This window comes from Somniosus microcephalus, chromosome 13, assembly GCF_052327205.1.
Source record: "Somniosus microcephalus isolate GS21.2 chromosome 13, FLI_Smic_1.0, whole genome shotgun sequence".
NCBI classification, from domain to species: Eukaryota; Metazoa; Chordata; class Chondrichthyes; order Squaliformes; family Somniosidae; genus Somniosus; species Somniosus microcephalus.
In genome coordinates this window covers 102,193,153-102,208,221 of record NC_140999.1, presented here as the reverse complement: position 1 = coordinate 102,208,221, position 15,069 = coordinate 102,193,153, and the positions used below count along the sequence as shown (strand labels likewise).

Below are 15,069 nucleotides of genomic sequence, written 5' to 3'. Positions count from 1 at the left end.
AAGGGGTCGCCCATTTAAAACAGCGATGAGGAGGAGTTTCTTCTCTCAGAAGGTCGTGAATCTTTGGAATTCTCTACCTTGAGAGAGCTGCGGAGGCGGAGTCATTGAATATATTCACGGCGGAGATAGACAGTTTTTTGAAAAACAGGGGAGTCAAGGGTTATGAGAAGCGGGCAGGAAAGTGAAGTGAAGTGGAGTCAGATCAGCCATGGTCTTATTGAATGGCGTAGCAGGCTTGAGGGGGCGAATGGCCGACACCTGCTCCTAGTTCTTATGTTCTTATGTAGTTTGCTTTGTTTAGATTTAAGACACTAGTTTCGGAGTTAACTAAATCACTTTCGAGCTTAATATAAAATTCTATCATATTATGGTCACTCTTCCCTAAAGGCCCCTTTACTGCAAGGTTATTAATTAACCCTTTCTCATTGCACAAAACTGTTGAGTCATCCAGCTCCTAAGAATCAACATCCACAATCCGGCCTGGCCATAAGCCTTGGCTGGAAATTGAGACCAGGGCCAACCAGCCAATTCTCACAGCTTTGCAGACTTCTAGAAAAAACAAACAGGGGTGCAGAAACATCCAAGAATGCCAATATATTCTTGGAAAAGGCCTGTATCTGCTTGAATGATAAAGTCCCAGGTACAGACACTATGGCCTCGATTTTAACTCAGCCGTGGAGGCGGCCTTGGAGGCGTGCAGGGGGGGGGGTTAAAAAAAAAAAATTTTTTGTGGTTTTTTTTTTAAATCGCAAAAACTGGCAGGCGGGCGGGACCCCTCCCCCCGGCCTGGTTCCCGACTCCGAGTCATTTTTACTCAGGCGTGTCTGATGGTCCCGAATCCGTCCCGCATCCAACAGGCGGGACTGGTCTTTAAGGCCCTTAATCACTGCTAAATGGCCTCTATAATGCCATTTTAACAGTCCCTTGCACTTTTAACCCTTTTCCCACATAAAACACGCCTGGTGGGAATCACGGCTGTGAAACCTGGCGGGAGCACGATTGGCTTGCTGACTATCAGCTGCAGGTCAACCATTAAAGAGGAGATTTGATCAGCCATCATTTGCAGGTGACAGGATTTTTTCGTCTCAGGCCTGGGCCAACTTTTACCAGGCTTAACCACACCTGTGGAAGGTTGGAGCCTCACACACATCTCCAGTGTGAACTCCTGGGAAACCCCTCTCGCCACCTTCACTCAGCGCTTCCTCAACGGAGACATATGCCAGAAGCATGGGCATTAGAGGAGCTCGAGCACCAGGCGCGGCAGCAGCAGAACCAGGAACAACAGCAGCACCAGCAACAGCAGCAGGAGCGACAGGCTGCTGCTCACCCACTTGAGGCAGCACAGGCCAGAAGGGGCCAGCACCTGGAAGCCCGTCGGCGCAGGAGATACCCCCCAAACAGGGTCTACAGACACAGGGTCAGCTACCTCAACATGACTGAGCAGCAGTGCCAAAGGCAGCTCCGACTTTCGCGGGAGGTAGTGACTGACATCTGCGCAATGCTACAGCAAGACCTGCTGCCCAGAGGACCAGGTGGACACTCCTTACCAGTGGCCATCAAAGTCACCACCACACTCAACTTTTTTGCCTCAGGCTCATTCCAGGGATCATCAGCGGCATTTCCCAGGTGGCCGCACACACTTGCATCACGCAGGTAACCGATGCCCTCTTTGCCCTCGCGCACAATCACATCCATTTCACCAAGGATCACGCAAGTGTGATGGCGCGAGCGGTTGGATTAGCTCATCTGGCAGACTTTCCAAGGGTGCAGGGCATCATTGACTGCACACATGTGGCCCTTGGGGCACCCTATCGCAATCCAGGTATTCTTGTCAACCGCAAGGGCTTCCACTCCCTTAACGTTCAGCTGGTGTGTGACCACAAGGAGGAGATTTTGCATGTTTGTGCCATGTACCCTGGCAGTTGCCATGACTCCTTCATACTGCGCCAGTCTAGCGTGCCTCCGCTATTCAGGCCGCCAGACCAACTTCATGGATGGCTACTTGGAGACAAGGGCTATCCCCTGAGGACTTGGCTAATGACGCCGTTGAGGGGGCCAGCCAACGAAGCTGAGGAGAGCTACAACTCCAGCCACGTTTCCACCAGATCCATTATCGAGCAAACCATCGGTTTGCTGAAGATGCGCTTCAGATGCCTGGATAGATCAGGTGCAGCCCTACAGTACTCAGCAGCCAGGGTTTCCAGAATCGTCGTGGTTTGCTGTGCACTTCACAACATGGCACAGCGTCATGGCTTGCAGATTCCTGAGAACCAAGTGGCTCCTCACATACCCTCCTCAGATGAGGAGGAAGAGGAGGAGGGCGAAATCGACCATCCTGCAGAGGACCAACAACCAGCGGCAGCATTACGCCAGAACATTGCTGCCCGGGATGCAAGAAACACACTCATCCTGGCCAGATTTGCTTAGCCTAGCCAATCAAGCACTTTTGCCTCGCAACTTCTTACCTGAGCATCGACAATTGCCAAGAACTTGCGGATTCCTAGCTGTTTGTCCAGCATACTGACAATTGCAAGTAATCCTAAGCTCTCAATGTGAAAGTCCCATTCGCGAAATGACACACGCCACAAATACAGCAGTAGCCATCAGACTTTTTATTGACAGAATTCATCTGATGGCTTTTTTTTTTAAACAATACATAAAATTTCACCCAAGTGACTACTTGTGATTTATTTTCCTCTTACGCGTGCTCCTATGTAGTGGGTCCCCTGTGGCTTCAGCAGATGTGGAGGCCCCTTGCTCACTTTCCTGCTGCTCCTGTCGCGACACCTTTGGCGGGCGTCCTCTGGGGTGGCGAGCCTGTGAGGGCTCATCGACAGTCTGCTGCTCCTGCGACTATGCAGGGGTTGAGACATCTATCTCACTTGGGTGTGGACTCCAGTGGGGCTCTGACCGAGGGCTCTGCAGTGGCATGGAAGTGTGAGCGCTTGGAGAGGAACCCCCACTTCCTTGAGGTCTGCCACCAGCCAATGACGCCACAAAGGCTCTGCTCATGTTCGCTATGGACTCCTCCATTCGCAGCGACCCTAGAGACAAAACCCACCAGAGAATCCTGCATCTGTGCATGGAGTTCCATCACCTCTGATCTTATGGATGGACCCAGAGGCAGAGGGTCGCCATGCAGCTAAGCCGAGCTGGCAGAGTCCTGCGCCCTCAGACGAGGATTCTCCACTGCTGTCCCTGTCTCCACAATCTGCTGACGCTCACTTGTGAGCTGTGATACACCAGGTGACAACTCTACTCTGTAGTGTATGTACCTTTAAGAGGAACTATGTTTTTGAAGCCCTTGTATACTGTAGTACCAGTAGTGACCACTCGGGTATATAAGCCTGTGTAGCGTCGTGTGTTGTTAGTTCACCTCCAGACTTTGTTCAGTAAACACTTGTTAAATCAACTCCTGCATTCCGTGTCTCCATTAACACACGGATCGAACAGTGGCGACGAGTTAGAAACGAACTTACCTGCAATTCGGCAGCACCTCAAGGGGATCGATTCCTCAGACGAAGGTCGAAGCCAGAAGCCAGAAAAAAAAAATAACTCGAAGAAACTCGAAAACGAGGGCCAGGCTTGGTCTCCAGTCTGTGGTTTCCCCAGCTAAACGGACTGGTGGCAGGTAGTGCACTGATCCTTCCTGGGCTGCGGCGGGCTAGAGCTCGATTGGGTGGCTCTGCAACGGGGCCGGGCAGCGAGTCGGGAAGCAGAAGCAAAGAGAGAGGGAGGGTGGAGCACTCAGGGCGCGGCTGGTGCTGCAAAGCAGGTCGGCGTTCGGACCGAGCAGAGGGAGGGGAAAGTCCCAGAGGGTCCACTCCACAACGGGAACGGTTCTCCAAGTAACGGAGAAACTACTGAAGTGATATATAAAAATAGAAATACCGCGAAAAGCTGCAGGTCGCAACGGGAACCGCGGAGAACAGCGTTGGCAGCAGCGGCAGTGGCAGGAAAGCGCGGGAGGCGCCATCTTAACTCGGCGGGGAAGAAAGAAAAGCGCGGGAAGCTCCATTTTAGATTTTCAAGATGCCGAAGACTGGCAATATTACTGCTTTCGATAGTGATATAGAAGATTGGACCACATATGTGGAAAGAGTGGAGGTATATTGCAAGGCGAATGAAGTAGCGGATGATAAAAAGGCATCGGTACTTCTAAATCTGATGGGCGCAAGGACATACGGGCTGTTACGAAACTTGATCACTCCAGTCAAACCGATGGACAAGAATTTTAAGGAGATTGTTGATACCCTACAGGAGTACTTAAACCCAACACCGCTGATGATAGCAGAACGATTCAAATTCTTCAGGAGGAATCAGCACAAGAATGAAAGTAATGCTGATTACCTCACCGAATTACAAAAGCTGTCAAAGCACTGCCAATTCGGGGTAGGACTGGCAGATTCGCTAAGAGACAAATTCGTCTGCGGTCTCCTAAGCGAAGGATCACAGAAAAGACTACTTTCTGAGAAAGATTTGACACTGGACAAGGCTTTCAGTGTGGCTGTATCATACGAAGCAGCAGCAAGAGGAGCTGCAGAGATACAGCAAAAGCCACAGGACTTCGGCAGCCATGAAATGACACGGGGTTGAGAGAGATGTTATCGCTGCGGCAGATCCACCCATGACCAGAAGGACTGCTGGTTCAAGGACAAAGCATGCAGGCAATGCAGAAAGATGGGACACATTGCACGTGTATGCAGATCTGGAAAGAAATCCGCTGACAGTAAAAAGGTCAATAAGGAAAAGTACAGAAAGGTACAAATGATGACGGACAGTAGCTCCGAAGACCAGAAGAGCGATAGCGACTCCGGAAACAAGAGACTAAGCTGTCTCAAATTACATAATGTAATTGCCAAAGAAGATTACCAGACCATTTGGGTTACCCTCACGATAGCGGGGTCCCCAGTCAAAATGGAGCAAGATACAGGATCAGCTCTGACCGTGATGAGTCGATGGGATTACGACCGGCTATTTCCACATATACCTTTGAAAGACACATCCATTGTCTTGAAGACATATACGGGGCAGAAAGTATACCCCAGAGGGAAAATAAGGGTGCCTGTTGTACACAACGGCAAGGAAATACAGAAGTTGTATTGATACGTTCTGCAAGATGGTGGTCCGCTGTTGTTGGGACTTGAATGGATCAGAAAGATACGTTTAGACTGGCACTCCATTCAGGCACTGACGGTGACCAGTAAGAAAAAAAACGATGATGATGTCATACCTGGACGATTAAAAGAAATCTTGGCTAACGCCAAAAGAAGTGTTTCAACAGGAACTAGGAACCCTGAAAGGCGCCACCGCCTCAATAAAAGTGGAAGATGCGGCAATTCCCAAGTTTTTTAAGGCAAGGCCGGTGCCATACGTAATTCGTCCAGCCATCGAGGCAGAGCTGGAGAATTTGGAAAAAGCAGGCGTGTTATCCAAGGTAGATTGGAGCGAGTGGGCAACACCCATCGTCCCGGTCATGAAGAAAACGTTGAATAATGATAAATCTGAAGAACAGAGAAAAGTTCGCATCTGTGGGGACTTCAAGGTGACTGTAAACCCGGTTCTTCACACGGTACAGTATCCTCTTCCGAGGATAGAAGATATTTTCGCCTCACTATCCAGAGGGAAACGTTTCACCAAAATTGACTTAACACAGGCATATCTACAGATGGAGGTTGAGGAGGCCTCTAAAAAGTATCTCACGATAAACACACACCAAGGCCTGTACCAGTACAATCGACTGGTTTTCGGAGTGGCATCAGCTCCGGCTATCTGGCAAAGAGCTATGGAGCAAGTCCTGCAAGGGATTCCGGGGACTCAATGCTACCTAGACGACATCCGTGTAACAGGAGAAAACGACAACGAGCACCTTGCCAACTTGGAACAGGTGCTCACGAGGCTGAGAGAACGGGGCCTACGAGCAAATCGCCCCAAATGTGAATTTTTCCAGAAACAAATATCATATTGTGGCCATGTCATTAACGAAGAAGGGTTGCATAAGTCACCTGAAAAAATTGAAGCGGTCGTAAAGGCCCCAGCGCCTGAAAAGGTCTCACAATTAAGGTCGTTCCTGGGATTAGTAAATTACTATCATAAATTTTTACCAAACTTGTCGACGGTTCTGAACCCGCTTAACACACTGCTACAAACGGGAGTAGTTTGGAAATGGAGCGAAGACTGTAAACGTGCCTTCCATAAATGCAAAGGCTTGATCACGTCCAGGGAAGTGTTGGCTCATTACAACCCATCACTGCCAATCAGACTGGCGTACGATGCATCCCCTTACGGCGTGGGAGCGGTATTATCGCATAGATTCCCTGATGGCTCGGAGCGGCCGATAGCTTTTGCGTCACGCTCATTGAACTCAGCTGAGCGTAACTATGCCCAGATCGACAGGGAGGCACTCAGCCTGGTGTTGGGGGGGGGGGGGGGGCGGTGAGGAAATTCAACCATTACCTACACGGACAAAAGTTTACCTTGTTGACTGACCGTCAACCCCTCGTCTCCATATTCAACCCTAAAAAGGGTGTTCCCATTATGACAGCGCAAAGGCTAGAGGTGGTCCCTTTTCCTAGGGGCACACCAATATGACATACAATACAAAGGATCAAAGCAGCATGGGAATGCTGACGGGTTATCGCGCCTACCGTTGCCAATGGTGGAAGAGGTGCCTACAGTGGACCCAGTGGAGATATTCCACTCGACCATAGTGGAATGTCTACCGGTGACAAATTCTACCATTGAAAAGGAAACGCGAAATGACCCGACTCTCTCACGAGTCTACGACTTAACGGTGAAGGGATGGCCAGCACATGGCGAACCACTGTTGCCAGCATTCTCGCAAAGAAGAGAACAGCTGTCAGTGTGCCGAGGAACCTTGATGTGTGGATCCAGAGTGGTGATTCCACCCAAACTCCAGGATAAAGTGCTAAAGGAGCTTCACGAGGGGCATCTGGGTGGAGTGAAAATGAAGAACTTAGGCAGAGCGTGTGTGGTGGCCAGGTATCGATGGAGACATCGAAGAAATGGCCAAGAGCTGTCTAGGATGCCAGAAGGTCCAAAATGCCCCACCACAAGCCCCTCTACATCCATGGGATTGGCCCTCATCTCCATGGCAAAGGGTACATATCGACTTTGCTGGTCCATTTATGGACTCAAATGTTCTTAATCGCGGTGGATGCACACTCCAAGTGGCCGGAGGTAATAAAGATGTCCTCCACCACCACGGAAAAAACCATCACAGTATTAAGGACCATATTCGCCAGGAATGGGCTGCCTGAACAGATCTGTTCTGATAATGGACCGCAATTTTTATCCGAAGAATTCAGGAAGTTCTTAAAAAAACAATGGGGTTAAGCACTACACGTCCGCCCCATACCATCCCGCCACCAATGGATTGGCTGAAAGGTTTGTCCAGACCTTCAAGAAGGCCATCAAGGCCATGGGTAATGAAGACATAAATCTACAACATAAGGTAGATAACTTCTTGTTTGCGTACAGGAATGCAACACATGTGGTTACAAACCAAGCCCCCGCCATGATGTTTTTCAATAGAAGACTAAGATGCCGGCTGGATTTGGTCAAGCCAAACGTCAGAAGGGACGTAGAGAACTGGCAATTTCAAAGCATGAATGAAAGGCCAACTAGAACCTTCCAGATAGGTCAACCAGTTTTGGCCCGGGACTAGCGTACCGAGAAATGGCAGCCTGGAACTATTTGCACACGACTCGGACCGCTGATGTATACCGTGGACATTGGAGAAAGCATAATAAGGCGCCATGCTGACCAGATCATAGAGTCAGCCGAAAAAGGACAACCTACACCACAACTCTATACGCCTAGTGATGAAGCAGAGATACCCATAGTACCTACCTCCGATCCGGTGATACTGGAACCAGATGAACCCGACACTAGCATTGAAGCCGAATCGACCTTGCCAAAAGAACCTACTACACCACCGAAGCGTTATCCGGACCGAGTCAGGAAGCCTCCAGAGAGACTGAATTTGTAATTGATTAACTTCAGCAAATGTGTATATTATTGTTCTTGTAAAAATGTTATTTAATGATTACTTAAAATGTTATGTACTATTTATCTAAAAGGGGAGGAATTGTAGTGTATGTACCTTTAAGCGGAACTATATTTTTGAAGCCCTTGTATACTGTAGTACCAGTAGTGACCACTCGGGTATATATGCCTGTGTAGTATCTTGTGTTGTTAGTTCACCTCCAGACTTTGTTCAGTAAACACTTGTTAAATCAACTCCTGCATTCCGTGTCTCCATTAACACACGGATCTAACATACTCTATGTCCCAAAGGTCCCACCAAGGTGCGAGTGTCTGCGCTGGTGCTGGGTGCGCTTATTTCTGCTGACGCTGCGCCCTCAGAGGTTGCAGATTCCTCCGAGGAGTGTGGAAGCTCAGGCTCTTCCTCCTGGATAGTGGGGACGGGGGCTCTCGATGGTCCTGTGGAGGAGTAAAGGAAAGAGTTAAAGATATGAGGTCAAGGTTACATGCACATTGCATATTGCAGATGATAAGTCCATCTGTTATTGCTTCAGAATCATTATCAGCGACTCATGCAATGTCAATGAGATGGAAAACTATTCTGCCACCAGCTTGCGGGGATGCACCGGTCTGTCCTTCCCCAACTTCTGCATGTGTATCAGCCCCAACAATCTCCAGTACGGCTTCCTCCCAGGGGGTGAGCTGGGCTAAATGAGGGTGGCCTCCTCCTGTCCTGGCTTGCTCTCTCCTGTTGTCTCCCTCATTGCAGGAGAGCTCACAAGTGGAGGTTGAGTGAGAATGAAGGAGTGAGTGTAGAGATTGCATAGCATAGATACTTAGGAGACAAAGATGGAGTGAGGTTGCAAGACCAAGGGCCCTCCCTGTGTGTTGTCAGTTGTGTTCAAAGCATCAGAGTGAGAGGGAGTGCGAGGGCTGCATGGTCGAATGGTTAGGTGAATGTGAGCATAGAGAGAGGGAATGGGTAAGGGTGCATGGATGTGAGTGTCAAGTGGGATGTGGAGGAAGAGATTGCTAAAGCTGAGTACTGGTGAGGAAAGGCAATGGGGATCAGATTGAGGGTGATGAAAACTTCATACTTACTTTTCCAGTGCGATGAAGGTCATGGAATCTTCTCCTGCACTGCATCCAGGTGCCCTGTGTGACCCCCAAGGAGTTCACCTCCCCAGCCACCTGTATCCTCACAGTCTTGGTCTGACTGGGAGGCCTCTTCCTCCCTGAAGAAGGGAACAGGACCTCCCTGTGGTTCCTAGCCCCATCCAACAATGCCTGCAGTGATGCCTCATCAAATTTAGGTGCAGCACTTGGCCTCCCACTGGCCATTGTTCCTGCAGGCTCCTGTGCCATCATAAGGGGAAAGCTTGGAAGCCTGCAGAGGAAGCAAGGCTTGCTGTGGACCTTAAATGCAGCAGCAATGATGATGTCATCGGAGGGGACTTGCAGTCATGAAAAACCCATTTGCAAAGGCTTCCCACACGCTGGAAATCAATTGGCCAATTGAGTTAAAATTGCATCAATCTCACACATCCATTTAGATTCGTGTGGGAATCACGAAATTCGGGGAACCCGACAATTGCCCGCACCCGAGTTAAAATCGACCCCTATGTGTAGGTTCTGAACCTAGCCCAAGGAAAGGATCATCAGGTTAGATCTACCCCTTGACAAATGACAGATTATGGCCTTTCAATCAGAGCTAAATTCTATCTTAACCAACTTGATCTAGTTTGCTACCTCCAAATTAAACACTCTACGAGCCAAACCTCGCCACCATGCACCCACGCAACACCTACACGCCCCAAGAAACCCCTCAAGCACATCCCCATCCTATGTACCACGTTGGCTTCCAAATCAAAGGACAACACAAAGGCCTAAGTTTTCAGTATGGGGCAGTTACGTCTGTCCATCACAGAAATGCCTCTCTGACCTCGGCTGACTTTCTACATGCTAGACGCAAGCTCCTGAGCCTTTGCTGGGGAAGTTGGGTTAAACTGGGCCTTGGAATTTGAAAAAAGGTGGCAACCTTTGAGCTGCTGAAAATCTAAAAACATTTTCTAAAAAAAATTCTGCTGCTGCTCCTGGGCCATAGATTTGAAAACAACTGCAGAGACTCATCTATGGCCTCTCCGCTCACCTTTGAACGCTTAACACCTGCTCCATTTAATCCTGTGTTTATGTTTTAAAACACCACAGGAGCGGCCTGGGACAGCCTTAGTGTTTCTCATTTGTGGTAATATAAATGGATCAATGCACTGTGAGCCACTGCTGGAGAAATTCTGTTCAAAATCTCTCCGGTCAAAAATGATAAAACAGAAAAATAATCACAGGGAGGCAGCAGAGAGGTATCGGTAAGTGTACATAGAACCCTTGCCAAGAAAAAAACATTTTGGATAAGACAACTCTGAAGAATACACCCAACATGCTCTCCTACTTTAGCTCATACCTGCCAAGCTCACAAGCGACGATGGGTTTCCTCAGTGGTGTTTGACTGATAGCACAGTAACTCCAGCGGGCAACCAAGGCAGCATTTTTATCAACCTGAAAAAAAACACAAATCTATGAAAATACAGTATGGCAAAAGTGTTTCACAATAGGAGAATAAAATCTATTACACTGCTCAGTGTGGATTCTTTGCAACAAAGATGTGAGATAAGAGGAGGCTTTGAGTTGATCTAATTGAAATGTTTCAAAATCAAAGGAATTGAGAAATCTAATCATGACAGTCACAGATAAGGCCATCTCTGATCAGTTCCTTCCATCCACAATCCCACTTCCTTCTGTGTCTGCCTCTGGAAAAAAAAACATTCCCCCAAGTCACTTACAACTGCAATAAGGGCACAGCAGTCATCATGGGTGACTTTAATCTACATATAGATTGGGCCAACCAAATGAGTAACAATACTGTGGAGGAGGAATTCCTGGAGTGTTTACGGGATTGTTTCCTGGACCAATATGTCAAGGAACCAACCAGAGATCAGGCCATCTTAGACTGGGTATTATGTAACGAGAAAGGATTAATTAGCAATCTTGTTGTAAGAGGCCCCTTGGGTCAGAGCGATCATAATATGATCGAATTCTTCATTAAGATGGAGAATGAAGTAGTTGACTCGGAGACTAGGGTCCTCAATTTAAATAAAGGAAACTATGATGGTCTGAGGAGCGAGTTGGGTAGGATTGATTGGGGAATGGCACTCAAAGGGTTGACGGTGGATAGGCAATGGCAAACATTCAAAGACCGAATGGATGAACTGCAGAATTTGTTCATCCCAGTTTGGTATAAAAATAAAACAAAAAAGGTGACCCAACCGTGGCTAACAAGGGAAATTAGGGATAGCATAAGGTCCAAGTAGAGGGCATATAAATTGGCCAGAAAAAGCAATAATCCTGAGGTTTGGGAGCAGTTTAGGATTCAACAAAGGAGGACAAAGGGATTAATTAAGAAAGGGAAAATAAGCTTGCAGAGAACATAAAAACTGACTGTAAAAGCTTTTATAGATATGTGAAGAGAAAAAGATTGGTGAAGTCAAGCGAAGGTCCCTTGCAGTCAGAATCGGGGGAATTTATAATGGGGAACAAAGAAATGGCAGACCAACTAAATACATATTTTCGTTCTGTCTTCACAAAGGAGGACACAAATAACCGCCCAGAAATGCCGGGGAACATAGGGTCTGATGAAAGGGTGGAACTGAAAGAAATCAGTATTTGTAGGGAAATGGTGTTAGGAAAATTGATGGGACTGAAGGCCGATAAATCCCCAGGGCCTGATAATCTACATCCTAGGGTACTTAAGGAAGTGGCCCTAGAAATAGTAAATGCATTGCTGGTCATCTTCCAGAACTCGATAGACTCTGGAACGGTACCCATGGATTGGCAGGTAGCTAATGTTACCCCACTATTCAAAAAAGGTGGTCGAGAAAAGGCGGGGAATTATAGACCGGTAAGCCTGACATCGGTAGTGGGGAAAATGCTAGAGTCCATTATAAAAGATGTAATAGCAGAGCACTTGGAAAGCAGTGACTGGATTGGACAAAGTCAACATGGATTTACAAAAGGTAAATCATGCTTGACTAATCTACTGGAATTTTTTGAGGATGTAACTGCTAAAATAGATAAGGGAGAACCAGTGGATGTGGTGTATTTGGACTTTCAGAAGGCTTTCGATAAGGTCCCGCATAAGAGATTAGCGTGCAAAATTAAGGCACATGGGATTGGGGGCAAGGTATTGACTTGGATAGAGAACTGGTTGGCGGACAGAAAGCAAAGAGTTGGAATAAACGGGTCATTTTCCGAGTGGCAGGCAGTGACTAGTGGGGTACCGCAAGGATCGGTCCTAGGACCCCAGCTGTACACAATATATATTAATGATCTGGATGAGGGAATTGGATTTAATATCTCCAAATTTGCAGACGACACAAAGCTGGGTGGGAGGGTATGCTGTGAGGAGGATGTCGTGAAACTCCAGCACGATTTGGACAGGTTGGGTGATTGGGCAGAAACATGGCAAATGCACTATAATGTGGATAAATGTGAGGTTATCCACTTGGTGGCAAAAATAAGAAGGCAGATTATTATTTGAATGGTAATAGATTGGGAGAAGGGGAAGTGCAAAGAGACCTGGGTGTTCTTGTGCACCAGTCGCTGAAGGTAAGCATGCAGGTGCAGCAGGCGGTTAAGAAGGCAAATGGTATGTTGGCCTTCGTAGCAAGAGGGTTCGCGTACAAGAACAAGGATATCTTGCTGCAGTTGTACAGGGCCTTGGTGAGACCACACCTTGAGTATTGTGTGCAGTTTTGGGCGCCTTACCTGAGGAAGGACGTTCTTGCCATGGAAGGAGTGCAGCGAAGATTCACCAGGCTGATACCTGGGATGGCAGGAATGACGTATGAGGAGAGATTGTGTCGATTGGGCTTATACTCGCTGGAGTTTAGAAGATTGAGAGGGGATCTCATCGAAACCTATAAAATTGTGTCAGGCCTGGACAGACTAGATGCAGGAAGGATGTTTCTGATGGCCGGGGGGTCGAGAACCAGGGGTCATAGTCTAAGTATAAGGGGTAAGCCATTTAGGACTGAAATGAGGAGGAATTTCTTCACCCAGAGAGTGGTGAACCTGTGGAATTCTCTGCCACAGAGGGCGGTGGAGGCCAGTTCATTAAGTATATTCAAGAAAGAGTTGGATATATTTCTTAAGGCTAAAGGGATCAAGGGATATAGGGAGAAGGCAGGGGCCGGGTACTGAATTTGGATGATCAGCCATGATCTCATCGAATGGCGGAGCAGGCTCGAAGGGCCGAATGGCCTACTCCTGCTCCTATCTTCTATGTTTCTATGTTTCAAATTCCCAACTGTCTAGCCTCGATTCATCATGACATTTCTGCAGCTACCAATCTGCTCAATCACACCCTCGTCCAGATTAAAACTATTACTCTCTCTCAAACTGGTTGTTTCCCCGGTATGGCTCTTATCTTCACTCCCTCAAGTCCAAGGAACGCAGACTTGATGTCTCTGGCGGACAACTGGTTTAACCATTCTTCGCCAGATCTGGCTGGACCACATAAAACACCATCAGGTCCTGCTCTCCTTTGCCAAAAACTGTTCACTAGTCGAGGGTCATCCTGAAATGCCTTCTCTTCTCTACTACAAACCATCTTCTTAAGCATTGTTCCTTGCCTCCTCCACCCGCAGGAAGCGAGCGAGCGAGCGAGAAGGAAGCGAGCGGGAGACAGGAGAGCGCGACCGGAGAGAGAGAGAGAGAGAGAGAGAGACCGGAGAGAGGGCGAGAGAGCGGGGAGAGAGAGAGAGAGAGAGAGAGAGAGAGAGAGAGAGAGAGACCGGGGAAAAGAGAGAGAGATTTGACAGCATAATCCTGCCCATTGCACTGTACGGTAGTGAAGTATGGGGCCCGCTAAATCACCAAAGCTACACTAAATGGGAAAAACACACAATAGAAGCCCTACATGCAGAATTCTGCCGAAGCATCCTTCGCATCCAAAGAAAAACGCCAACAAATGCATGCAGAGCCGAACTAGGCAGATACCCACTGATAATAAACATCCAAAAACGAGCACTAAACTTCCTAAATCACCTCAAATCTAGCTCCCCAGACACCCTTCATTTCAAAGCCTTTCAGACCCAAGAGCTAAACCCAGAAAAGAGTCCCCTGAGTCAGCTGCTACTGAAACTAAGTACTCAGCCGGACCCTGACCAGCCCCGCCCCAGACCAACACAGCCGTCCAAACACCAATCCGAGTGAACCAAATCATTAAACAATGCAAAGAAACCTACCTGGAATATTGGAACAAAATAACCGAAAGCCAAAGCAGATTAGAATGTTACCGGGCCCTAAAAAGAGAATATAAACTGGCAGACTACCTCACGACCATCAGAGACACAAAACAGAGACAGACCCTCACCAGGTACAGACTAAGCGACACCAACTGGAAATTGAAAAAGGCAGATACAAGAAATCCTGGCAGCCTAGAGAGAATAGAATATGCGATCAATGTCTGGCCGGCGAGGTTGAAACAGAAATGCATTTCCTCCTAAAATGCGAAAAATTCAACACATCAAGAAACATATTATTCAACAAGCTAAGCCAAACAACCCCAGATTTCAAGGAATTGGATGACCTGTCAAAATTGAGATTAGTCCTAGGAGAAGGAGACAGACCATACCTTGGGGCCAAATATGTAACAACATGTCACAACCTGAGGACTGTTTAAAATTAAGACTGTTTAAAATTAATATTGAACGTACCAAATGAAGTACAAAGACTGTTTAAAATTAATATTGTTTAAAAGTAATATTGTATGTACCCAACAAATGTCAAATTGATTGACACCTACAGAATGTTGGAAAACTGTACCTTTTTGCTATGTAAGCTTTGGCAATATGGTTCTCTGTAAACTTTCATGCCAATAAAGCATTTGAATTGAATTGGAATTGGAGAGAGAGAGAGAGACCGGGGAAAAGAAAGAGAGAGAGAGACCGGGGAGAGAGAGAGACCGGGGAGAGAGAGAGACCGGGGAGAGAGAGAGACCGGGGAGAG

The 15,069-nt window shown here is 47.6% G+C and overlaps 1 protein-coding gene across 1 annotated transcript in view; it reads right to left on the bottom strand.

Moving 5' to 3' along the window:
* Positions 1-15,069, bottom strand: part of LOC147108501 (replication termination factor 2-like) — an 84,707-nt gene that overhangs the window by 36,285 nt on the left and 33,353 nt on the right. The window contains 1 exon segment of the mRNA XM_086005150.1: positions 10,466-10,560. Coding sequence (XP_085861276.1) covers positions 10,466-10,560 — 95 coding nt within the window.